This window comes from Lissotriton vulgaris (assembly GCF_964263255.1).
Source record: "Lissotriton vulgaris chromosome 8 unlocalized genomic scaffold, aLisVul1.2 SUPER_8_unloc_1, whole genome shotgun sequence".
Lineage (NCBI taxonomy): Eukaryota > Metazoa > Chordata > Amphibia > Caudata > Salamandridae > Lissotriton > Lissotriton vulgaris.
This window is the reverse complement of record NW_028240615.1, coordinates 7,290,940-7,318,348: the sequence shown is the minus strand read 5'-3', so window position 1 is coordinate 7,318,348 and position 27,409 is coordinate 7,290,940. Positions and strand designations below refer to the sequence as shown.

The following is a 27,409-nucleotide window of genomic DNA, read 5'->3' as shown; positions in this document are numbered from 1 at the left end:
ATTAAAATGCCAACTGTCCCCTGCTCTGCTCTTGATGCGACAGCACAATCTAATTGACTTGTGAAGGTCTCTGAGAAGAACAGTTAATCTGTTCAGAGCATCCCAGTAATAAGGAAGAGGTAACACGTAGGCGTGGGCTGGAAAGGCACAAGTGGCCAAGCAGGATGTCGGAGCATGGCACTAAGCAAGAGGAGCTTTCCAGAGGTGAGCCAGTATTTGGTGTATCTTTGTAGATAAGGATTTCCTTCTGGGAAAAACTCACATATGCTTTTTCAAATCGCAGCTCGTGCCTAAAGCTGTGCTGTCTATTACTGCTGCAAACGTGATTGTTTTCATTAGTGAATAGCATTCTGACAATACCTCCTTCTGCCAAACAAGAGTCCTGACATTAAACATTAGGTAATTATTTATGTAATTATGACCTTTATCGTGAAAACATATTTGTATACTGTAGTAAAACACTGTGATGTGAGGCTTTCTATTGGTACAAAATACCAAATATTGTATACACAGCCTCCTATGGTATAGATCAGTGTCTGAACTTCAGTGCAGTTTTACAGATTGTTTACCCAACTGTTTTGTTATGTGACTTGTGAACCTATGAATGGTTCATAGATGAAGCTGGCTGTCATCGAAATGGGTTGTACTCGATACTAGTGTTTTACTCAGTTAGTCTGAATATCAAGTCACAAAGCATAGAACTTGATTCTTGAATGCATAAATCCAAATTACCTTAATGCTTGGCCATTTTAATCAGTTATAAGGCCTCACCAAACATCGTAGGCCCTGTGCAGCAAGAAGTATTGTTTAAAGTTCAGAGGGCTAACAACCTGCCACAACATACCGCTAGGTGTTTTCGTTGTCTATCCTAAGTTCAATCTTTCAATTGCTTAGCTCAACAAGGCTTATTTTCCTTTCTCGTGCCAGCTCCTTCATGAAGCATGGACCAAGTGCATGCGTTCTTGCTCGTCTTTGTTCTTCAGTCTTTTTGCAAAACGCTATTTTTTGTATTTTATAAACGTTTCAGTATTATTCCTGGATGTGCAATGTGGTTTCCTACTTTTACCACAGGCATACGGTTTCTTAATAATATTGCTTTTACCCTTCCTTCCATCTATATTGACACTTTAGTTACTTACACCCACAACTGTATTACTCTATATTACTCCACTCTATGCCACTAAACTTTAAGCTACTCTATGCCACGCCACCTGCCATTCCACTCGGTCACTCTACATCACTCTCGTCCAGCCCCTCTTCTCTGTTCTAGCTACTCTGCACCTCTCCACTCAGCGCCACTCTCCTCCAGCCACTCCTCTGTATTCTATGCTACTCTGCACCTCTTAATTCTTCGCCACTCCACTCTATGCCTTTCTACTCTGCACCACTCCACTCTACGCCACTCTTCTTAATAGTGGCACTCTACTGTACGCCAGTAACGTTTAGCTATGCTAAACCGGAGCCACGCTGCTGTACAACATGGCTAAAAGACATTGGCAAAGGCAATATTTTTCACATAGGCGAGACCTAAATGCTTTACTCCTCTTTCTTACCTGTTTGGCTTGCATTAGCCTGGCTTCCTCCGCTTGTGTTTATCCCTCTCTGGGAGCATGCCTCTTTACCATTCTTATCATTGGCTAACTTGTTTCATTCCACTGCTCACTTTTAGGGAACTACTTTTATTTTATTTTTTTGGGTCTAGCACTCCATAAAAGTGCTTGTGTTTTACAGCTGTCTCCCTTGTGTGCTTCTCCCCTCTGTGTTGCTCTCTATACCGTGCTGCTTGCCCTCTCTTGTACTTCTCCATGCCTAAATCTCCTGCCAGGTGTTTCTCTCTGTTGCATGAGCTCCTCCCCTCACCTCTGTGTTGCTCTCTCCCGTTTTTGCTGCTCTTCCCCTCCACTGCCTGTATTTGTATTTTATTTCCCACCACTCGCTTCTCCGTTGAGCCCAGTCCTCAACCCCATACCCCCCATGATGACTTTTTCCCCCCCTATTTTATGTTGGAGAAGCAGGCAGTACTTTGTTGCCAGCCACTCTATCTCAAAAACATGCTTTTGCGCTACTCAAATTTCATTTTAATACATTTACTGAGCTATCTCTGTTCAGTAAATAAAAAAATGGCGTCCCTGTCCTATCATTGACATGTGCATCCATAGTGGCTCTTGTTATGCTTATGATATGACCGGACTGGATCATCATGCTTTTTTATGTTCTGGCTTGACAGTCAAAAGCCGTCCCCAGATAAATATTTGAGCTTCATTAAAGAGAGACTTTTGCTCCACCCACATGGTGAGAGCCAGGAGTGCATGTTTTGATTAGGCAGAGTTTGTGTGCTTTCACAAAAAAGTGCTTGCCCTCCACACCACTAAGATAATTTTGTTTATTCATCCAGCTGCCTAAGTATGTTTAATGGCACATACATGACATTGGAATGCTATTAAAATGTCTTAGATAAATAGAGAATTCATGTTTTTGCCCTCTGGCAGCAACACAGATGGAAGGAGGATAGTCAATAAGCTAATTAGATTTTAACTCTGTATTGACAAACAATGGCAGTATTATTCTACAGTTTTCTGCCTCCACACAAATACATATCCATCCCATGCTTTTTACTTGTAATGCTGCCTCACATTACCATACAACATTTCTTCAAAGCCAGACCTATTGGCATTGCCAATGTTTGTTTCTCCTTTTGGCCGATGCTGTACATCATCAGCAAAAGATGATTTTTGCTGATGCTGGATAGCATAGACAAAGGCATTAGCTGAGCCAATAGGTCCCAAAGACGAGACCTTTTGGCTTTGCAATGTTTGTGTAAAACATAACTTTTTCAGTGCTTTGGAACTTAAAAAACTCTGTAAGGTGTCTCCTTAAAGTAGCCAGAATTTGTTAGGAGAATACGTAGAATAGAGGACATGGAGCACAAAAGATCTGCCGGGAGACCACATCAGTAGGTTTATCGGCACTAATCCGGAATGATGAAAACACTGACAATAAAGTAGCTGTAAAGCATACCAGCAGCCCTAATCAGCAGTGCCACCTCTGAAACTTTTAAATTAGTCTTGAGGGTAATATCCTGGAACCCCCCATTTTAAGTAACAGTTTGAGCAATTTTATTGTCTGAAAAAAAATAATTTATATAATATATACATTTTGGACTATATTTTCCACCAGTCTAGTATGTGTTGGAAATTTGATTTTTCTGCCTATATTTATTATAACCATAGTATACCAGCAAATACCGCATTTGAGACCAAATCATGTTTTATTGTAGTTTAATTGGGGACAGTGGTCCGCGTGGTCATTACCTGTCTTCTATCTTCCATTTGGCTATCAGAATTATGTATGAATGGAAAGCACACCAAGAGCCTGTACTGGGAATATTTCTTTGGTGCTCATTTCCTGTTTTGAGACTACTTTAAAGTGCCTACCTAATGACCGATAAAGGGGCATGCCATTGTATAAAATGGTAGCTAAACTACGGGGTTGGATAGAGGGGTGAAACTTCACAGAAAGAGATCCACCCCTCTAATATGCATACGTATATGGTTCACACCTCAGATTAAACCTGTTCCTTTGCACCTCAGGTTTGCGCAGTTGTATACGCTGGCTGAATATCTCAGCAACTCATTGTCAGCCCGAAACCAATTACTGCTGATCTTGAGTTGCAACAGACCCTGTATGAGTATTCTAACTTGGCATCTGCAAGCGACTGCACTACATGATGCTGCTTTTAGGGAGGGTCACTAAGGTACTGCATATACGCTTACTTCAGAGAAAGCACAAGCTCACAAGGAGATACCCATGTAGAGTGGGAGGCATCAAGGGCATCATGAGGGTGGTCTGTGAAAACACCTGATGTGAAGTTCACATGACATCACACAGAGCCCTGAAAGAACTCAAAGATGACATGAGAACATTATAGAAATTAGTGACAATTGGCCCTACAGGGATGACTGAATTCTGAGGCACAAGTAAACAATATACCAAACTGCTGGACAGGCTAAGGTATTTGATTAATGTGAACAGCTTAACAGATAACACACTGCCGTTGTCCACACCGATCACCTATTTGACAGATAGGCCAAATTGGATGCTTGCCATTCTCCTGTGGCTAGGTTGCAGCTGGAGACCGGTGGACAGGTTTATTCTTAGTCTGACATCAATACAACTTTTTCTATAATGCTCTGTTATGATTTCAACCGTACGACCTAGATAAGACAATGATAATGTGAGTATGTAAAGGTTGCAAAGTTGAACAAACCGACCCAAGATGAGAGGTACGTTGAAGGCAACCGTTATCGTGGAGTAAATAAAGGAGCCATGAAAATGTGAGAACAGAGTATAACCCAGGAATCAGTGTTTCCCCATAGGATTTTACATCATATTTAGTGGCACCAACACTACTCCAGGAAAGATGTTTTCAAAAATCAGATGAACACTACTGTGCATCACAATGGAGGCTATCACTGTGGCCCAGCCCAAGCCACGTTGTGGCTCGAATATTGTCTTGTCTTACCTCCCACTATTGATGCAATGACTTCATGGTAAGAGTCCAAACTGGTGGAGTCTTCTCTGGCTCATAACCAGTCATGAGAGCCATAGGGGAGGGTGTGTGTTGTTACACCATGTATCCAGTATTACAAACTGGATACATGGTGTGTGGGCTTCCCTTTTATAAATCTAATTGGGTAGGTTAGTTCAGTTATTGCTATTGGCAATCAAACTACAAGATGCAGAATGCGCCAATTTTAATAAAAAATATCCTGGGCTTTAGATATTGTGTATTCTTGACATGCATCGGGGTGATAACCATAGTGTAGGAGTGTGCTTTTTCGGCTTCTCACCGGGTGCTAGTTTCAGAATGGGGTGCATGAGAGTGCTACTCAACCTCCAAATGTGTTCCTCATCTGTGATGAGTGAGAATTTGAGGCCTCTAAATACGAGTAATTAGGATACTTTAATGCAGTTTGAGGGGTTCATTTATACTACAAGACTAAGGGCCATATTATCAAGCAAGGGCGATACATTATCGCCGCTTTTATCGGCAGGAAACTGCTGCTAAAGCGGCGATAATGGGCTTGATAATATGCCCTTGTGAATTCCCATAGCAGCCCAGGTTCTGGTGTTAACCTGGGCTGCTATGGGAATTCACAAGGGCATATTCTCAAGCCCATTATCGCCGCTTTAGCAGCAGTTTCCTGACGATAAAAGCGGCAATAATGTATCGCCCTTTCTTGATAATATGGCCCCTAGTACCTATTTCGTAACGAAACAGATTGTTTTCTGTTTATGTTGTAGGCGTATATGTGCACAGCTGAGCCCACGGTCAGCTGTGCAAACAATTGGTCAGGTTCCTGGTATGAGAATGAAAAAGATTGATTGACTCCTGTTTGGGAAAATGTAGTGTTTTACAGTTATGAGTAATTCTTGATTTGATGGTATCTGGGGTGATGCATTCCGGTCACATGGCCTTATTCCCCCCCCTCCACCCAAATTTCGTGGGTTGAAACTAAATAATTGCTAAGTGGAAAAGAAAATGTGTGACTATCTGTATGAAAGAGATATGCAAATGTAAATTTCGTATGAGACTAACTATGGTTATGTGGAGGTAGACTTCGGTACTGGCGAGTCACAATTTGCTTGAGTTTGACAGGTATTTTAGCGATTTGAATAAAATGATTTACATAAAAGATGAAAGGAGATTCTAAATAGTCTAGAGCGGAGATACCAAGGTGATGAAAAATCTTCATAAAAACGTTACAAAAAGGATAACTTTTTTTTAAATTAAAGCCATCTAGATGGAGCATCTGCTTTTTAGAGTGATCAGAGAAGAACCGACGCCTACACTTTCAGGTCTTTCCTTGTCCTTGCTACCTCTCATTTATATTATAAGTGCACACCAGATTGAATAGAAGACCATTGGCCAATTTTGAAATTCAAGCTCGAAATCTATACTACTATAATAAAGGAAGAACTTTGCACCTTTTGAGGCGGGTAAACTCAGGAACCACAGCGCCAATCCACACACCCGATACATCATTGTAATCGTCAGGGTGTGCAGATGGACATAGGCTATATAAATAAAAAAAATACGTTATTTAAAAAATTGACGATAAAAAAATAGTTCCTTGCAAGTAGCGCCAGCCGCGACCTGCGTGGTGACATCAGGAGTGCGGGGAGGAGTGGAGTGCAGGAGCGGAAGAGGAGCGGCGGACATGGCGCGGGGGAGAAGCAGTGACGAACGGCGGAATGGCGGTGAGGACCGGCGGACAGGCGGGAGGAGCGGTAAGCGGTGAGGAGCGGCGGAGCGGTGAAATGAGGAGCGCTGGGGAGGAGCGGCGTCTGAGGTAAGGCTCCGGGCAGGCGGGGGTCGGGGCGGGCCGGGGACGGGGCAGGAGGGGGTCGGGGCAGGCGGGGGACAGGGTGGGCAGGGGCCTGAGCTGCTTGACCATGTCAGGGCGGGCGGGGGGCCGGGCTGCTGCACAATGTCGGGGCAGGCGGGGGTCTGGGAAGCCTGATTGCTGGCGGGGGATGGGGCGGGCAGGGGCCCGAGCTGCTTGACAACGTCAGGGCGGGCGGGGGGCCGGGCTGCTGCACAATGTCGGGGCGGGCGGGGGTCCGGGAAGCCTGATTGCTCCCGGACAAGGTCGGGACGGGCTGCTAGTCTCCTTATAAAACCAAAAGCTGAACCTGGTCTCCTTTTTGCGGAGCTGGCTGCCATTAACTGGGTAGAGGCCATGATAACTGGGCTTGAAAGTTTTCCATTTGCTTTATTAGTTCAGCACCTCCAAAGACATTTAAAAAAAGGTTATATTCGTGCCATTGGCATCTGGATCCAGGGGTCTGTACAGAGACTTTTGCTGTATCCCTTGCTCAAAGGTTGGACTTCAGGTGAAGACGAGAACATCTTGTCTCTTTTCTAACTCTCACTACTGTTAAACACTCTCCCCGTCAATCGGGAGAGAATATTCTTAAGAATTTTAGAAGAAAATGTTTGGGAGTAATACAGTTATTGAAAACATTTATTTTTCAAAATACACATTGATCCATTTTTTAAATGTTATCAAAAATATTTTTGTCTGTAAAATTACTTCTAGGAACATTTTTTTTTACCAGTGAAGTTGTCCTTAAAAATTTACAGCAAGAAACACTGTGAGAGTTGGAAGAATGTGCCCTTCACCTAAAAAGAACAAAGATTAACTAAACCTTGAGATTAGAATACGGAGAGAGTGGTATAATAAAATCCAATTTCTCTCCTTTTTTCGTACAGCAAACTTTTCTCCTAATTGTTTTGACCAAGCATTGTCCGCATCAAGAAGGCTCTATTTTTAATTTCAGCTTTGTGAGGAAAGCGTTTATGGTAGAGAACAGCAATAAAATGTTTAAACATCAGTAGTGAACTTTCAAATTGCTTCACTCATCACAGGGGCAGGATATTACAAGGAAACACTTCTTCACTACTGTTAATTTTGACCAAATTGTTTGCCCCTAATTGTTATATACCTCTTTATGTAGCAGGGGTAACACCAAACCAAGAATGTCTTAAAAGCAGAGGCTAATAAAAAGTGGTTATGAAAGTTGATTAAAAGTCGGGCTAACCCACTGTAAAGTGCTAGAAATTTTCTAGCAGTAGCTAACTTTAATAAATTAGTACATGTCTTTTAGAAATAGCAAGCTATAATAAAAGAGTTAATACTAAACATTTAGCGACAGTGGAGGAATTTTTGCAAACTCCTTTCGGGGCAAGGCTAAGAGAGATTCTCTTGACAATGTTCGGGAAAGTGTAGAGTCTGTTAAAGACATGGAGGCGAGTATTCTACTTCTCTGAATGTTTACTGTTCACCAGTGCAAAGATAAAACTAACATTTCCTTTGATGACCCTTGAGAGGAGCAGATGTTGTTTTTCGGCTTCTTCTGCTAATACTTCGATTTTGCACACATTTTTAAAAAACATACTGATTTTAGCTCTCTTCTGATTGTTTTTGCTCTCTTTTCTTTGTGGGGAACATTTGATTTTTGGGAATCTGATATTATTGGGGGGAACTTGAGAAATTTGGATTGAATTGAAATCTGGGCTGACGGGGCAGTCGGGACTCGAACAGGGGTGTGCTTTGTAAAGGACACTCCCGAGCCGCCATTTTTCCTGCAAGTGAGCGGTCTAGTTGCTCACTGGAGGCTTCAAAATGGGACGCTGCGCGCGAGACCTTGAGAGGAGCAGATGCTGTTTGTCGGCTCCTGCTGCTAATACTTCGATTTTGCACACATTTTTAAAAAACATACTAATTTTAGCTCTCTTCAGATCGTTTTTACTCTCTTTTCTTTGTGGGGAACATTTGATTTTTGGGAATCTGATATTATTGGGGGGAACTTGAGAAATTTGGATTGAATTGAAATCTGGGCTGACGGGGCAGTCAGGACTCGAACAGGGGTGTGCTTGGTAGAGGACACTCCAGAGCCGCCATTTTTCCTCCAAGTGAGCGGTCTAGTTGCTCACTGGAGGCTTCAAAAAGGGATGCCGCGCTAGCGTGCAGCGGACGCGCTCAGCGGGCACGCCGCTGGCGCGCCGAATGCGTGCCAAAGGCAAGCACATCTGCGCCAGTCAGCGTCCCGGAGGTGGCCGGCGAGGGAAATGCTGCTGATTACCAGGAGAAAAAGGAGGTAGGAGCGCTTGTAGGATTACATATAGTCGCGAGGTCCTTCTTCAAATGGGTAATCAGCATAGATGCCACACTCCTATATAATTGTCCATTGACTTGGCACCTCTGATTTGTAGTGTTTGTAAGTGAAAGGCAGCTGTTAAAATAACTGAGGAATGTACTTTTGTGAGGAATGATCCCACACATCATATTCCTGTTATGCAAACAAATAAGGGGGGGGGGGGCACCTCTCAGCGGCCTTGATAAATGCAAGATCCATAAGGAAACACAAACTGCAACTTTACGATTTACTCTCTGAAGCGAAGGTGGATACTCTGTTTATTACAGAAACATGGCTACATGAGGGATCTAATCCCACTCTGGCCAGTGCCATCCCTCCCAACTATAGAATAGTCAGGAAAGACAGACGGGAACAAAGAGGGGGGGGGGTAGCTGTTTTTTTAAAATAAAAAGTGCTTTTCTTGTATGTCCATCTCCATTACAGGCATGGAGGACGCCGAATATCTGGGTTTTCACATAAGGATTTCTGCTAACCAGTCGGTAGCGGGGTGATTATTTATCGACCGCCAGGGCAGACTGGTCGCTTTTTGGAGTCCATTAGCCATGCTCTAGCACCCATTGCAACTCGGTACAGCCAATTCTTTTTGTTTTAGGAGATTTTAACATACATTTAGATCAAAAGAAGGACCCGGAGACAAGGAAACTGTATGAGTCTCTGGAGATTCTAGATTTGATCCCTTGTGTGATATCCCCCACCCATGAAAAGGGCCATATTTTAGACCAGATTTTCGCCACATGTAATATTGAACTTGATGACCCGATTCCAATGGTATGGTCTGACCACTTTATGCTGACTTTTAAATTAAATATAGACCAGAAGACTAAGTCTAAGCCCCTACCTGGGGCCATCGAATATAGATATTTAAACAGATAACGTTGGATTCTTTGGCTGAAATATTAATCCATCATCCTATCCATTTGAAGGGCTCCCTGGCGGAGAGTTCGCTTGCTCTGGAGAATTGGCTCCAAAAATGGGCATTACAGCTTGACCCCCCCCCCCCCCCCCCCCCCCCCCAAGGCGCGTATCGCGGATAAGGGGAAAACTTTGGCTCTATGGTTTTCAGGGACACGTAGAGATAGCAAAAAAGCATGTAAATGTCTTGAACGATCATGGAGGTAAGATTTTGACCCCATAAAGAAAAATATATATAAACTGGCACTTGAAGAACACTATGCCAAAGTTCGGGAGGAGAAAACGAGCTTTTTGAATAATAAAATTGCGTTAGCCAGAAATAGAAGCCGCAGATTGTTTAAAATTATGAAGGTTTTTGTCTCTCCTAATGTCACTAAGAGCCCTTTTATTCCTTCGCTTGAATGGACGAGTCGGGTGGCGAAATTTTTCTTTGAGAAAATTGATACAAGACTCATTTGTGAACCATACTGATTTAAACCATGATATGTCGCCAGCACTGACTGTTGACTTAAAAAAGGAAATGCAGGCGGACTTCCCCCCTATTCACATGGAGACCTCCCTTAGTATTATGAAAGCGCGTAAATCTGGGTCACCATCTGACCCATGTCCTGCAAAGATAATGGCGTAAGTTGCGGAGGTTCTGAACCCTGGTAAGATCCTCCCTCTTTTAAAGAAACCTTCGGCCGATCCCTCAGTAGTAAGTAACTACAGGCCCATAACATTGCATCCGTTTTTTGCTAAAACTTTGGAAAAATATGTGAATTCGGTCCTTACTGATTTTATTGAATCCACCAATGCTCTTCATCCCAGTCAATCGGGCTTTAGAACTAACTACAGTATTGAAACGGCTTTACTGTTGTTGCCTCCTTTCTCAGCGGATATTCCCCAATTGAACGTAGGGGTGCCTCAGGGATCAGTATTGAGTCCTACTCTTTTTAATATCTATATGGCCCCTGTGGCCCCCCTGGTGGAGGAATACAGAGCAAAAATTATAACCTACGCCGACGACTCACAGCTGCTGTTTACGGCTGAGAAAGACAAGCAGCTAAATGAGCATGCAATCCTGTTATTCCTTACCAAGGTATTTGATTGTGAGGAAAAGTGTTTTTCTGATCAGTATCATCTGTACCGGGACTCCATTGTTTTTTCATTGCCATCTCGTGTCAAACACTTCCACACGACCCACCTGGTCATTTCTGCTGATGCCTGAGGAAAATCTAAACTGACACAACAAAAACCATCTTGCAGCCTGTATCTCTGCCCAGGGACTGTCACAAACCCAACCCACTGTTCTTTGCAGTTCAACTAAGAGCCACAAGACACTCACACCCTGAGTAAATGATTTATTTTCCATCTCCTGCTCCCAGCCACGTAAACATCCGTGACACCGTGATCAGGTTATCTGGACAATGGTCTGACTGCTGGTCCTTGATCAGGGTGATTAAACAATGACTTGAAAGACCAGGCTTTGATCAAGGCAATTGAACAATGACCTGAAAAACTGAGCCTTGATCAAAGCCGAGTGAACAATGATCTGTGTACCAAGCCTTGACCAGGTCACTAACTACAAACATCGTCTGGATCTGGTTATCAACTGTAAACACTGCCCTGATTAAACAATGGCCGGACAGCCAAAAGACTGGGATGAAAAATGTATAGGCTTGTAAGCTACAGAGTGAAGTAGCAGCCTCCTGGGTTTTGTCTCTGACTATCTTGGGACTCTGTTCCATAGCCCGGGCTATTGAAATAAATCTGGGTTCCTCCTGCAGACGAAGGCTCCTGTGTCTCCTTTTACGAAGTATGGAAGGTATGGAAAATTTGGGCGGTTCCCTCGCCACCGAGACCCAGTAAGTGGGTTATCCCGGTTCTTCAATTGGTTGCACCAGAACCAATTATCTTGCAATTCAGCTAAAACGGAAATAATGTTTTTTGGACCTACGCCCAAAGATAAATGGCGAAATTGGTGGCCCCAGACTCAGACACCTCCTGCATGCCCAGTCACTACTGTCAAAAATCTGGACTCATCTCTGTCCATGAAAGCGCAGGTGCAATCTGTGGTAGGCACGTGTTTCGGACTACTGAAGATGATGAGAAATTTCCCTCCTCTGCTTCCTCAGTCCCATAGGCAAACTGTGGTCCAAGCCCTCATTTTATCTAGGCTGGACTACGCAAATGTTCTGTATTTGGGAATCCATTTCCGCTGTGACGAGGAGGTGGGAGAGATCGATGCGCTACAGCACCACAACTAAGAGGCCGTATCCTAACTATAATAAATAACAGAAGGGTGCCGTCCGAGGAACGTGAGCGTTTGTTAAAGCACACAACGGTTTCCTTTGCTGTGTCACGCTTCTGACCACCGATAGCAGCATTTGAGGATCGTGCCTCTCTGTGAGAATAAACAAATCCATAAACATCCCTGTGCACTATTCGCTATAAGACGACCTAAGTGGACCTGAATGCCTGAGACCTCTCTCCCTTGTCTTTACATTATTAAAGGAATGATGATGAATAGTGATAGGTAGTAGTAAGATGGAGGCAGTGAACACTGACTAAACAGTTATCACATACCGAATCCAAATGTTATGAAGGAAAGGTGCCTTACTCCCTAGAACTACTGCATATAATTCCGGCTTTTAATCAACTTTGAAAAATTGGCTGAACATCCGTTTCTGTCCTGACGAAGACAACCAAGTTTGTCGAAACGCGTTGACACACGATATACAGCCATATGTTATGAAAGAAAAAGATTTTAAAAAAAAAACTTTATGAAGACGTTTTTTGATAACAAACAAATGAACTTCCTGAAATAATATGTCTATTGTGTAATTTATTTACTTTTTATGTATACGTCTATCTTATGTGTATATTAAAGTGTATCTTTTTGATATCATTTCAGTCCATTGCTTAAATCATTTTTTATAAATTTTGTGCTATTTTAACATTGTTTCTATAGTCAGCCAGCTTTTGTACTTTTCAGTCTGCCTGGGTATTTATCCTTACAAGAAAAAATATCTTGGGACTCTGTTCCATAGCCCGGGCTATTGAAATAAATCTGGGTTCCTCCTGCAGACGAAGGCTCCTGTGTCTCCTTTTACGAAGTATGGAAGGTATGGAAAATTTGGGCGGTTCCCTCGCCACCGAGACCCAGTAAGTGGGTTATCCCGGTTCTTCAATTGGTTGCACCAGAACCAATTATCTTGCAATTCAGCTAAAACGGAAATAATGTTTTTTGGACCTACGCCCAAAGATAAATGGCGAAATTGGTGGCCCCAGACTCAGACACCTCCTGCATGCCCAGTCACTACTGTCAAAAATCTGGACTCATCTCTGTCCATGAAAGCGCAGGTGCAATCTGTGGTAGGCACGTGTTTCGGACTACTGAAGATGATGAGAAATTTCCCTCCTCTGCTTCCTCAGTCCCATAGGCAAACTGTGGTCCAAGCCCTCATTTTATCTAGGCTGGACTACGCAAATGTTCTGTATTTGGGAATCCCTAATTACCTACTAAGCCGTCTTCAGGTGGTCCAACATGCAGCCGCGAAAGCTATTATGCTGGTAGGACCTAGAACCCGCATGACGAGCCTTTTGAAAACTCTCCACTGGCTCCCAGTGAAAAACAGGATACTCTTAAAGGCCCTTGTGTTGCCCTTTAAGGCCCTGCATAATAGTGGGGCATAGTACATTCGAAAGAGGATCATATCATCTTGTCTGGCGAGGACGTTGAGATCATCTACACAACATCTGTTGCTGATACCAACATTTTCTCTGGTCAGAAAGGGTGGTAGATCCTTTCAGGTGGTAGCCTGTAAAATATGGAACTCCCTTCCTCTTAGTCTTAGACAAGAGCATGAGCTTCTTAATTTCAGGCGCCAATTAAAAACCTGGTTGTCCCATCAATAATCGCAGATTTTTAGAGCAGTCTCTCTTCATCTTTTTTCTCTCAGGGGGTTTTTTGGTCTGTCAGCGCCGGGACACTCTTCGGAGTAGCCGTGTGCTATATAAATACCCCATAACATTACCATTAACATAATAACTACATTACCACCATGTAGTAGAATAAACAACCTATAACAACCAATCTGAAGCACTCAAGCCAATAATGTCCAGAAACAGCAACCTTTTTTCTTTGATTTGAAATTCCACTGAAATCAATAAAACTTGATCCACATTGCTTTCACCGTCGACATCAGCCCTGCTGCTCATGCTGTTCTTAGCACATCGTCTATCAAGAAAAGTCACACTGTTAATATCCTTGGCTTGGGAGCAGAAAAAGGACACAATTCAACCCTCTTTCCAGTTACTACATTTTCCCAGTTACCAAGACCGAATTGTTACAAGCATTGTCCTCATAAACTAGTACCAGCAATAACCGTCATATCTACTCCCTTTGTAGGTCGAGCATATCAGACAGCGCAAGCCCTGTGATTGCGAAAGTCATTGTGGATTTACCAAAATCATAGAGGGGCTTGAGGCCTCCACATTGTCTTCCACTGATTGGCATTTCTGTCACTCCTTTAGCATCTTCATATTTTAAGGCATTTTTGTCTATGTTGTGTTTGTCCTTCTGATGGAGTATAGCCTCTTCACCATCTCTTTGATTGGCTGGCTTCTATGCTTCCTTTGTTCACTTATTGGAAACTATTTTTTCTATTTGTTTAAGCACTCTGAAGTCACGTGTTTTCCAGCTGTCTTCCATATGAGCTTTTCTTCCCCTGCCCCCGCTGTCTCTGCCATGTGTTTCTTTCCATCCACCCGCACTCATGTTACTCTCTCACCCATGTGCTTCTGCACCCTGCACTCCCAGTTGCTCTTTTTCGCCCACGTTCTCTATCTCTTGTTGTTTCTCGCCCACCTTCCCAGTGTATTGCTTCGCACCGCCCCCTCTACAACCTGCAATTCACTCATTGATTATTTTTTTTAAAATAGCTTTTGAACTACTTTTTAAAACCACTCTTTTGCTATAACCAATCTATCTCGGATTAGCAGATTTAAAAAAAATGGTATGTCATATGAAGGCAGGTGACTGCCGGTTAAACACATGCATTTTCCTTCAAAATGATGTGCCAGTCACGCAATTGTGTTTTGTATTTTAGCTATGCTGCATTGCAGCCACGATGGCTGAAAAACATTTGGAAAGCCAATAGGTGAGACCTATTTACTTTGCAATGCTTGTTTGTGTTGGCAGGGATAATACTCACCTCCGTGTCTGTAAGAGAATCTAGACTTTCCTTAAAACTGTCCAAAATTTTTTTTTATATGGCAAGATGCAGAGACTCCTATTATGCTATTTCAAAGATTACTGATCACATTGACAGCCACTTCCTCACGTGGTGCAAACTTAAATTCTTTGAAGACTGAATCATTTGACCAGTCTACTGCTCTCATAATATTTTCTAGATGTGTACCTAGCTGGAACGCCTTCATTCTGTATCCATGCGAATAACCATTGTGTCGCTATCCAAATAACCCCCAAGCACTAAAGCATCTATTTTGGCCTCCTGCAGCACTCACTTCACCAATTGTGCCAACGTGGGCAAAGCCATTGCTTAATGCAGGGTGATTCATCGCAATCCATAGTTCCCTTACCCCTTTAGGTCGCAAGTCTTTTGTTCACTTTTGATACTATTTAAGTCCTCGTACAGTGCAAAGTATTACTTGGTCCAGAAAAAACATTGATGTGAAATTAGTCTTCGCTCTACCTGAGATCATAAGTCTTCATTCTGGAGAAAAGTATCTGCCTATCAGATTTAACATTCTCACCTCCGACACACTCTGACACAACACCGTACACCGCAATATCCCTAACCTACCTGACAGCTCCTTAAATGACAGTTCTTAATTGTTTAGTTATCTCATCAATAGTCGCAGCACCTCATTCACATCCCACATCCTATCTTAATGGGCCTGTGAAGAAGTTTGCGCTCTCACTCCTTTCAACAACCTCCACACTAAATAGCTTTTTCCCACCTGTCTGCCATGCACATAAATGTAGCCTTCTGATATAGCTGATCTATATAAATTTACAATATATAAACCATATCTTCCTTAAGTGCGAGGAGGAAATTTAGGACATGAACTACAGCTGAGGAAGAGAAGTCTAGCTCCTATTCCATACACGAGCTAGAGCATCTATTCCAAGCTGGACTATAGCTCTCATGCATGTCTTGGGCCCAAGATTCCTTGAGCAGCATGGCAAAGTTCCCTGGAAGTTCTCTGATGCCCCATGATTCCCTCAGATTCTGCAGCCAGTGCATCTCAGAAGATCCTTTTATATCACAGTATTGATCTTTCTCTGCTGGATTCATCACAATCGTTGTACTGTAAGGTAAAAGTACAAGTTGGTCCACTCGCACGCCCAGATACCATATTTGCATCAGCCACCAAGGAGTAATCAAAGTCAGGTCTGCTGACTGATTTCTGACTTGCACAACTGCTCGCAATCATCCTGAACAGATAAAATACATAACTCAATGGAAATTCAGGCGGGATGTCCACCTGGCAAGTACCCCAGTGTTCTTGCCACCATTATACTACTTATTACTTTCACTTTCAAGCTATGAAATTCACCAAATGGTGTGGTTCTCTATCCACCGCTCTATTTTACAGATTCAACAGGTGCTCTGATCTCACTGACATCTGGCGGTCCAAGCAAACATTTCAGCACTCCTTCACCAGATGGGCAAAAAACCTTCAGTTTTGCCCCTCGTAAATGATTGATGTACCACACCGCCCGTACGTTGTTCATTCTTAGAAGATCCCAGCACTACCCGTAGTCCTTCGCGAACATCTTCATCTCAAAGGTTGTGCCAATAGCTCCAAGTAATTTATGTAAAGTCCTGTTTCTCGTTTTGACAGTGGACCTCCTGTTGACACGGCCTCGCAATGTGCTCCCCAGCCTAAATGACAGACGTGCAAGTCTGTCATAGTATCCAATCTTTCGTCAAATATGGCCTGGCCTTTCAAGGTCTCTTTGTGACTGAGTCACCACTATTGCTCTGTCCTTGCCTCCACTGAGCAAGGGACCCTGTCTGCATAGGAGAGGCCTCTCTGCAAATGGAGTATCTTCATTTTCTGTAGGGCCCGATAATGAAGGGCCCTGGAAATCGCCTGTAATAATGACTGTCGTTTGCCCATAATATTTGCATGTCTCTGAGCAAAATCTGCAATTTGCCAATACTTTCCTGATCTCTTTCCCAATAAATCAAATATTTTGCACGGGTAATCTGAAGACTGTATTGAGTCTGTTTTTTTTTTTTTGATAATTCTTTATTGTCAGGAATTCAGAAGAGATAGCAGTACGACATTATGGCATTGCAGTAACATAACAGTAGCTTGTTCCCAAAGTGGGGATAGTACGCAACATAGAGTATAGTAACAGTTACCGTGTTCATGCAGGGCCTAATAGTTGAAGTTAATAAACAGATATATGTAGCACAAGGCCCAGTGTCTCCCCTTCCTCGAAACCCCATCCCGCCCACATAATTCCAGGGCAGAAGGCTGAGTTTTCTCTTACAGAGCATGAGCGGGGACTCATAAAAATAAAGAAAACCAATCAAAAAACCAAACAACCGTCATCATGATATCAGAGTCTGCGTACGTTCATCTATACCTTCTCACATGCTTACAAAATCAGCATTACGTTTAGAGTGGTAATGCGTGCATTACGCCTCCCGGCCCCTCCCCTGTGCACAGTAGCCCTCTATAGCCACTAGTCATCCTCCTCCTCCGAGTCTGAGTCCTCACCCTCTGGCAAAGCTTCACAAGGGTCAACTCTATATGCGTTCCATTTCAGCCACACCCGGTTCCATTTGCGGGGACAGGTATTGAGTCTGTTTTGAATCAGAAGAACTAGATCTCTTGGGATGGACTCTGGACTGATTTTTCACTTGATCAAAAATCCCAAGTCCTGAAGCAATGATATTGCCAGCTTCACCTAATGTTGAATCATTTCCTTGTCCTGTGCCATGAACCGCTTGTCCATAAAAAAAGATCATTTTAACCCCTCAGAACCTCAAAAAGGATGCCACCAATTTCAACAATTATGTGAAACACTCTGGGGAGGAAGGCCATCCAAATGGCACACAGGAGAATAAATGTGTCTTACCTTTTCACTGAAACTAAAGAAATTGATGATGACACTCTGAGTTCATAACCACTAGATTTTGTGTCTTTCAGATCCAGATGCACTTCTCAGTGTCTCTGTTGAAAAATATCTAGAAGGAGATGGAACGCCTTCTGTTTGAAATGGTTTTATCTGAGCCAGCCATTCAATTCCTTCAAGTTTATAACCGTTTTATCTCTAAATAGTCTCTTTCACCCAACAAAAACAGATTGCTTGATAAAGCTGGATCTGCTAATCGCACCTTCGGTATGGCTTATGTTTTCCGCACTATTTTCGGACCTCTTAAGCCAATAAATGAGACTCTTCTTGATTTCAATTGTTGTGCCTTGGAGACTTAAATTGGATTGTATTGAACTCCAGAGGAAATCCGGTTACAGCCTGCATTACCCATGCACCTTGGAATATAATTGGCAATTGTTTAAGCAGAGCTAACTTGCCCCCCAAACGGGACTCTCCCTTGTGGTGTCTTACCTGTTTATGTATACTGCATGAACCGCCCCCCCCCCCCTCCCATAGTCTGATGATGACACTTTTTGATGTTTTTTATACTCTTTGGCGAGAAGGTGGACTCAACATTGGTATGGTTTAAAGACCGCAGAGCCACAGTGCGTTTCTTGGGGCTTTTGACTTCTTTAATACAGTTCCCATACAATCCCCACCCGTCTGTTCCACAAATACAAAGGCTATTCCAAGAAGTTGAACTATGGGAAATGGTAGCCTTCCAAGCCAGTGGTGCAGCAGACAGCCTAGGTCTTGCAAAGCCATGGGCATAGCACTAACGGACATCGCACAGGATAGCAGGGGCATCAGCCATCCAGCTCCTCATCCATTACTACCATGGACACCAAGCTGCTTTAGTTGTCCTCAATGACTCGCTTCTAACTGGTGGGGATCAGGATTTATTAATTTCTCCCAGTCTGGCAATCCAGCATGTCCGAATGAAGGGTCTTGCAGATTGTTCAAAGGAACTGACCATGCCTTTCATTTCCTCGTCACCCAATTGTCCTCCCACACCAGAACTAATCTCAGAGGAGCATCTGTCTGTTCAACTGCAGGTGGTGTATCTCTAACTCTGCAAAGGTGCCATTGAACAGGTACCAGGCTTGTGAGATAACGGCTGTTATTCATACTACTTTATTACAGAAAAGGGCAGAGTCCTCGGACATATCCTGTACTTTCAGGCTCTTAATGCATTCCTTTGGAAGAACAAATTCAAACTGCTTAAGTTGGCTCCTAATCTGTTTTGCTCTCGGCTCACAGGCCTGAATAGTGTCCTTGGACTTTCAGAGCACATATTTTCATATACGTCTCCTGCAGTCCCACAGTCATTACCTGCAGCTCAAGGTGGGCTAGGAAGAATTTCGATTTCCTGTGCTCCCCTTTGGCTCTCACATCAGGCACTTGGGTATGCATGAAAGTGATAATAGTGGTTGCTACCCTTTTTTTGATGCCAGGAGTTCCCATGTTCCCGTACCTTGTTAACTGGCTACTGAAGGTTGGCTTACTGTAATCGGTTGTAGCCCATCTCTGGATGACGGAGGAACGCTTAGTCTTTGGCTTTCACCATGAATGAGCTGAAGTTCCATCTGATTGCGTCCTAGAGGCTTCCATTCTTCAGGGCAATTCTGGTTACAGTGAGGTTTGAGGATTTCCTCCATCACAGATCCAGGACATTTGGGCTATGATTCAGATGTTTCAGGTTCAGTCCTTGATCTCTGTGATGCTGGATCCTAGGCTTTTTGTTCTCTTGGCCTTGTGGAACCTCCTAGGCAGCAGCTGGCTCATGTAGGCTCTGCAATGCACCTGAAGTCTGTATTAACTCCACCCTGGCCTCAAAGAAGACTGTGCAGGATCTACAGTGGTGGCTAACTGACCCATATTTGTCTTGCAGTAGACCTCTGTCCGCCCAAATCTCCTCCCCCGACTCACAGTGGTGCCTGATACAGATGCATGAATATACGGTGCAGGGTCCTCTGGGAGGAGGTGGAGATCGGAGGAGACCTCTGGTCCCCAGGAGAACCCCTTCTCCACAGCTGTCTCCAGAAGCTTCAGTATTCGTTTGGCCCTGAAGGTTTTCCTGCTGTCTATTGGGAAAAATTCTCATGGACAAAACCACCGCCATGTGGTACTACATCAAGCAGATCAAGTGGAGCACCAGGCCCTGTTCCAAAAGACTTTGCTTCCCTCGAGGTGTCTGGACCAGCAGAAGATATTTTTAGTGGTTAGCCGCCTTGTGGGGATCCCTGAATGTCACAGAAGCAGAGTTGAGCAGACATTGCCTTGCGGATCATAAGTCGCAACTGCAACCGGAGATGATGCAGGGTGTATTCGATCACTGGGGACAATCCTGGCTGGAACGTCAAACGCGAAGTGTCAATAAGTTTGCATATTAGTTTTCATGAGAGCATGTTTTAGGAGACTCATTCCAGCGGGAATGGAACAAAGGACTTAATGTATGCATTCACGCCGCTACCGCTTGTCCCAAGTTCTGAAGAAGTTCAAGAGTGACCAGGCCCATCTTGTCGTAATTTCTCTGACTGGGACAGGAAGGTGTTGTACCTGGACCTCCTGAGCTTGAGTGTCTGTTTTCCGATCAGGCTGCCACTTTGGGAGCAACTCCGGTCATAGCAGCAGGGTAGGGTCCTCATCCAAACCTCTGCAACTTACAACTTCATGCTTGGTGATTAGGAGGCGGTAATTGGCGGTGTTTGAGCTGCCATCTAAAGTGGCAGATGTACCTCTTGTGGCAATATGTCCTTCCATGAAATCCCTCTGTGCTGGGCACTGGGACAAATATGTTGCCTGTTGTTGTGCCTGGAATACTGACCCCTTACAGGCTAAGCTATCAGGAATTCTGTTCTTTGTTCTTTCTTTGGCCCAGCAAGGACTTACGATGATCAGGCAATGTAAAGGTTCTTTTTGAGCCCTGTTGGCCTTTCTACAGCCATCCATTTTTTTTATACAAACAGTTGTGATGTGGTTTATTTAAGGTTTGAGTCTTGTTACCTCCCAACTCATTAGTGATGCCCCGTTGGGCACTTAACTTGGTCTTAACATTTCTTATGTGTATGCCCTTTGATCCTTTGCATAGTTGCTTGCTGTGGCTCACAACCCTGAAAACTATCCTACTAAAGATTATATCCACTTGTTGCATTAGTGAAATGCAGACTCTTTCTGTACAACTGCCTCTACCACTTTCTTTCCAGACAAACTGGTGCTGAGGACTCGGGCAGCCTCCTTACAGAAAGTTGTGACTCTCTTCCCTGGCGGGCAATTGATCACTCTGTCAATGTTTGCTTCCCCTCACCTCTCAAAAGGACTAGAGGCTTCATTGGTTGTATCACTAAGGCACTTTGAGTTTTTAGATCAATCGCTCCAAGACCAGCGAGTGGACTACCAACTCTTTGTGGCTTTTTTCTAGAGTGAAGAAATGGAAGGTAGTGCAAAACAGTACTCTGTTGAGGTGGGTACTCCTCCGCTTGAAAATCCGCTACGCATTGGCTAAACAGCAGCCCCACTGAGGGCCTAAGAGCCAAAATCCACCCAGGCCAGGCCACCACAACAGTGTTGGCACAAGGGGTGCCTGTATTTGATAAGTACCAGTCTGCAGCATGGGTGTTGGTCCGTATGTTCACATAGGACTGCTGCATTAATATACAGGTCCGATTGAAAAGGTTACTTTGCTCCCTCTTGTCTGCAGGACTTTGTGATCTGAGTCCACTCCCCAGACACGCCACCTGTGGGATGTACTGCTTTGTTATCTGTTCCAAAATTGAACAGTCTGTGGTTAGAACTGTCCTTCAGACGAACACATTTCTTAACTTTGGTGATGCTCCTTCTGATGGATACAGTAATCGCAGAACCTTCACACCTGCCCACTGCCCCTAATTCTGTGGAGGGACCTCCTACATCTAAAAAGGGCCCAAGTTAGAGATCAGCACACTGCCAGCAACAATTGTTTACACTTTGTGTCAGAAGAAGTAAAAAGGACACCTTCCATCTAGAAACTGTTGTCCGCTCGCAGAGGTGGCCCTTATAAGTGACACTGCTCCATCGCTTCCAGGGCGGGAAAGAGCCAACATGGAGCTGCCCAGCTCCAGCTACCTCTGTGCGGAAGCACTGTTGAAGATTCTCTAGATCCAGTGTGGCCCCTGGGGATGTTCTGAAGTTGAGGATTCCTAATATCCACCAGAAAGTGCCTTACCAAAGGTAAGTAGCTTCTTCTTGTGGAACATTTTGTGTGCGCGTGGGGAGGGGGAGAGAATGCACTACTGCTGCCTGTGATGTACCTATTCTGTAGGTGCAAAGGGAGTTTTCTTTCAACACTCCTCCCACCCTGATAATATCAAAAATTCTGCCTCTTAAGTAATGAAAACGTGTTTAAGAATCTTCACAAACGCTCAACACGGGTTCAGTATGGGTAACAAAGAAACTGTAGTGCGATCTTCCCTAACTCGAAGAATGGTCGGCAGCAGTGTGTTTCGGCGCACATAGCACCAGCACGTTATGTTCAGCAGCAGCATAAGGTTCCTTATGGGTGAAAAATAAACCTGGCTACTGCTTCTCCTGTGTCTCCTCTTCTTCATATTACTAAAACGTCCCCAAAAAATGCAATATACAAATTCTATTTCACTGCTAATGCTTATTTCCATTTTCTGAGTAGCTCAATAGTTTCTCTCCCTATCTGTTAGTAAACTGTATATTGTACATTCAGTTTTGGCGGAGTAAGCTGTATTGATAGGTGCTGCAATTCTGTTTCTTAGAAAAATGCTTTACTATGGGACCAAATGATCTGCAAAGCTCTGACCTGCTCAATGTCCACGTGTTCTGCTGAATTGGTTTCGTAACAAAAATTCTAGAGCAACTCCTAGTTTAGTTTTTATATTTATTCATATATTTTTTTAATGCAGATTTGTAGGTCAGGCCTGACCACAGTGGCATTCATGCAGTTTTATGTATCAAACAGTTTATCATTCAACTTGATAATGTATGTAGAATCCTGTCAAACTTGTTGAAGGAAAAGATCATGATCCTGCCTCTTGCTGGGGATTTGACAATTTCAAGCAGTGGTTTGTACCCCTTGCCTCTCTTCTGCTTTTAAAGACACCATTTCTTCGGCCAAATGAGAGTTGATACCTTCGCTGGACAGTTATCATGTACATCCTAGGATGGGACCAGACATTGATCATAGATTGCTGTCCTTGGAAATATGATTGTTCATGTCTTCCTCTGATTCCCCTTGAGATCTCTCTTCATTATTTTACATATTGGTCATATTGTCTAACTGAATCAGTTTGCCTGGTGAATTAAGTATTTCTTCTCAAGTTAGGACCATGTTAAATTCCAAAACATTTTAATTCTAACCATGGAAATCAGTGCCAGACTGGGAACCGGAACCGGCCCTGGCAAACTGCTCCGCTCGCCCCCCTTGGGGCGAGGGGGAGTGCAACCGAGCAGTTTGCAAGGGACGGTTTCGGCCGATTTTGTTACAGGGGGTAAATATTGCCGAACAAAAACTACCCCAGGGGCCAAAAACCTGCCCCCACCCTAGAGGCCTACCGGGGAAACGATCTGTGCCCGCTATGGTTAGTCCGACCCTGATGGTCATGTCCACCCCCATTCTTTTGACTTCCTTGGCTCATAACTGTTGCGTGATGTTTTTTTGTGCTGATGCAGGAGTTTTTATTTGTTGTACTGTCTGTCGTTTATGGCTGAAGCAACATTTTTCTGATATTGTGTATCAAATCAGGCAATGTGTGGGCAGATTGTACACACTTGTATGCCAATACTGATCCTGGTTTCCCTATTCCCACCTAGGAAAAAATGTTGGAGCAATTGCCAAAGGATGTCATGTGGTGTGTGCACTGCTTAAGAGTAAAGTATTAGCGTCTGAAGTGAAGGTCCTGCAGGCCATTCTGTACATAAACCACAATCCGCTGGGATCCCACAGCACGTATCTTGCTCTGAAACAGGTAAGCTTCACTGATGCATGCAGTTGTGATAGGTGGCATTGCCTTTTTAAAAAATATATATTTTTATTAAGGATTTTTCCCCCGTATATACATGTACAGAGCACTTAATTTATAAACAGGAGAGACAAAACCATTCTCAATTACTACAGGCTAATACATTACAATTACCTTCATTGCATTCTTAAATTAATCATATTTTTATATACATACCAGTCATGAGAGAACAGTCGAAGTGTTAAGTAAATTTGTGCTACAGCTTAAAGAAAAGAGTTAAAGATGAGGGAAAAGAAAAGAGGACAAAAGAAGAAAAAAACGAGAGATGACTTTTTTAACAGAATAGAAAAATGAGGAGAGCAATACCAACAAGCCAGATTATATCATCTAGTTTAACGGTTTAACAAGAAATTCCCTCCTTCCATAATGTGATAGGTTCCTAAATTTGTGTTCCTAATTTTTTCCCCTTTTTCCCCCTTCTTGCATATATTGCAATTTCTAAATTGTATATTGACAATAATTTACCTAACCACTGGGAATAAGTTGGTGGCAAAGAGTCCAACCATGCCGTGGCTATTGATAATCTCAGGACTGCCATGTCCAAAAAGATAAATCTATTGCCATACATCTGCATGTCTTCGTTATTAACTCTTAAAAGTATTATTGTTGGGGTTAGGACTATCTCCTTTCCTAGTAGTGTACTTAAAAAAGTTTCAATAGGAGGAGCTTCGCAGGCAACCAAGATGGCCGCGTGAGCTCGGAGCTCCGAAGACCCTCCGATCCTTCGAATTAATCCTGTCGCCTATCCTGCCCCACGGAAGTGGGAACATGTTGTTGAACTGCTGCTGACACGGGACTCGTTCTCCGATTGAAGTTCCGAGGTCCCTAGGTGGAGTTACACTGTGTGGAAGTTTGGGGACGACGACGTCATCATTGCCCGGGCCTGCATGGGTGACTGCGACGCTGTTGCACGGCGGTGGTCTGGGGAGAGAGAGACTGTCCTGCCTCGAAGTGTCACCCGTGTTGCTCTGGAGATTGTTGGAGCTGACCGAACGGTGCGCACGACTGCTAGCGCTTGCTGATTTGGTGGTCCGGCAAGGGCCAGGGGGTCTTCCCGACCGTAGTGACTTGTCGCCTAACATGGCTGGCGAGGTGATTCCGACAGAGGGAAGCCCCGGGTCAGTAGAAAATCATCTCTCTCTGTCCACCAACACAGAACGTTATGCCCACCCAAAGAGTTCGCCCGGTGTTGCCGCGAGGCCTAAGGACATGCAACGTGATGTGTCGCCGGACGACTCGGCCCCAACCCTCCGGGACGTCATGGGCGCTATTGCGGGCATCAAAGCCGAGATGCATAAGCAACATGAGGTTCTGACGCACAAGGTCGACACGCTGGCCATTGAGATCAACTTGATTAGGGCCGATCTGGGCAAGACTAATGACCGGGTCAAGTCACTCGACATAAAATCGTCTAGCCTGACCTCGGACGTAACGGACCTGCAATCGGAGGTCCGCGACCTAAAAGTTGCGAACTCGCTGTTTGCCCGCAGGCTTGATGATTTTGAAGGACGGGCCAGGCGCCAGAACGTTCAAATTGTAGGTGTCCCGGAGGGGGCCGAGGAGGACGCCACCGATCTTTTTGTTGAGAACTTAGTCCAGAACCACCTGGCCTCTGGTGGCCTCAGCAAGTTCTTCTCGGTGGAGCGAGCTCATAGACTGCCCGGAGGCCGCCCGAAGCTAGGGGCCCTCCCGCGTCCTATCATCGCCCGTGTATTCAACTTTAGGGACAGGGACGCTATCCTGCAGGCATCGAGGAGAGGTGGACCGCTGAAGTTTCAAAATGCTGACATTAACTTTTTCCCGGACTTCACCCAAGCGGTACAGAAGCGAAGGCAAAGTTTCACGGGCGTGAAACGTAGACTGCGCGAGCTGGGGATGAAGTACTCCATGCTGTTCCCCGCAAAATTACGTTTTGAACATGATGGCCGTGCATTGTTTTTTGACATGCCTGAAGTGGCCGGGGACTGGCTGGACACTTTGCCTCAGCGCCGGGAGGAACCCGAGGAACAGTCGGAGGGGGCAGCTGGTGGCCCCGATCCTCAGGAGTAGAAGGTCCCTTTAGACTATGTTCGGACGATGAGTCTGCCCAGGCAGTTAGTTACACAATATTGTATTTTTGCTGATATCCTTGCTTTATGAACGGGGGAAACGGGGGGGGGGGGGGGGGGGGGGGGTTTGGTCAGTCTCCTTTCTCCTCTAGGGGCTTTTCGTAGAGTAGTTTTTTGGGGCGAGAGGCACACTGCTAGTTGGGTGGGGCTCTTTTAGTCTAATGCAGGGGTGCAGGGTGGGGGGCGGATGGGTTGTTTGTTTTCTATGTATTGTCTTTTTCTCTCCTTTTCCTACTTCTTGGCAAGGCAACTGTTCTGTTGTTGATTATGTTATAGCGACGCCACTCTGCAGGGCTGGCATGGACCTCTACATTGACGATGGGGGTAAGAAGTTAAATGTTCTGAGTTGGAATGTTAATGGGCTGGGTGATCGTATTAAGCGAGGTGTGGTGCTGCAAATGTTTAAGAGATGCATGCCTGATGTCATCCTGTTACAAGAAACTCATCTGATTGGGAATACGTGCCACGCACTCAATAGAAAAGGTTTCAAAATGGTGGCACACTCTGGGTTCTCTTGGGGGTCCCGTGGGGCGGGGATTATGGTGCGCATGTCACTCCCGTTTGAGGTGGAATCCAGCTTGGTCGATGAGAGGGGACGCTACGTCGCCGTCACGGGTAGGTGGGAGGGGCGTACCCTGGTCTTGGTCTCTGTTTACGTCCCCCCTGGTTTGCAAACAACTACGTTTCAGGATCTTGAGGGCGCCATTTTGAGTCTGCCTGAAGGTTTGCTTATAGTTGGTGGTGACTTCAATGCAGTTGGATCTGGGACTTTAGATCGTCATCCATCCAGAGATCTTCGGAGCGAGCAGTCCTGGCTTCTTGGATACCATGGGGCTTATTGATTGCTGGAGACTGCTTCATCCCTCTCAGTGTCAGTACTCCTTTCACTCCGGAGCACATGGTAGCCTCTCCAGGATTGACTATGTCCTGGCATTGGCTGCCCACGCTTCGGCCGTCTCTGAGGCCCGTCTGATGGCCAGGGGCATTTCGGACCATTCCCCGGTCTGGGTGTCCTTTGACTTTGACATCGTGGTGGCTAAGCGGGTGGCGCCAGTCAATCCGTGGTACTTCCGTAACCCTAAGACTCGTGGACTCCTGGCTAAAGCCATTGAGCTCTACTTTTCTGAAAATACGGGCTCAGTGGCGTCGGCCATATCCCTATGGGAGGCCTTCAAGACTGTCTTGAGAGGTGAGGCCTTCTCCTTAATAGCCGAGGTGCGCAGACGTAGAGATAAGGATGTGGTGAGGCTGGAATCAGAGATTGCGGACCTTGACTCCCAATTGGAGACTGATCCGACGCCTGCCCTGCTCCACGCTCTCTCACTTAAGCAGTCGGAGTATCGGGCCACTGCTACTGACGCCGCCAAGGCAATGGGCAGAGAACAGCAAGGGAGGATCCACGATGTCGGGGATAAGGCAGGCAAGCTTATCGCGTGGCTTGACAAGGAGATGGCCTCCCGGGTGGTCCCTGAGGTGCTGGGGGAGGACGGCTTGGCCGTAACCGACCCCAGCGCTAT

The 27,409-nt window shown here is 44.7% G+C and overlaps 1 protein-coding gene across 2 annotated transcripts in view; it reads left to right on the top strand.

Annotated features, from left to right (window-relative positions):
* Positions 1-27,409, top strand: part of RMP64 (ribonuclease MRP subunit p64) — a 110,590-nt gene that overhangs the window by 11,850 nt on the left and 71,331 nt on the right. For both annotated transcript variants that reach the window (XM_086947885.1, XM_086947884.1), the window contains exon 2: positions 23,576-23,730. In XM_086947885.1, coding sequence (XP_086804011.1) covers positions 23,576-23,730 — 155 coding nt within the window. The remainder of the gene's footprint in view (positions 1-23,575; positions 23,731-27,409) is intronic.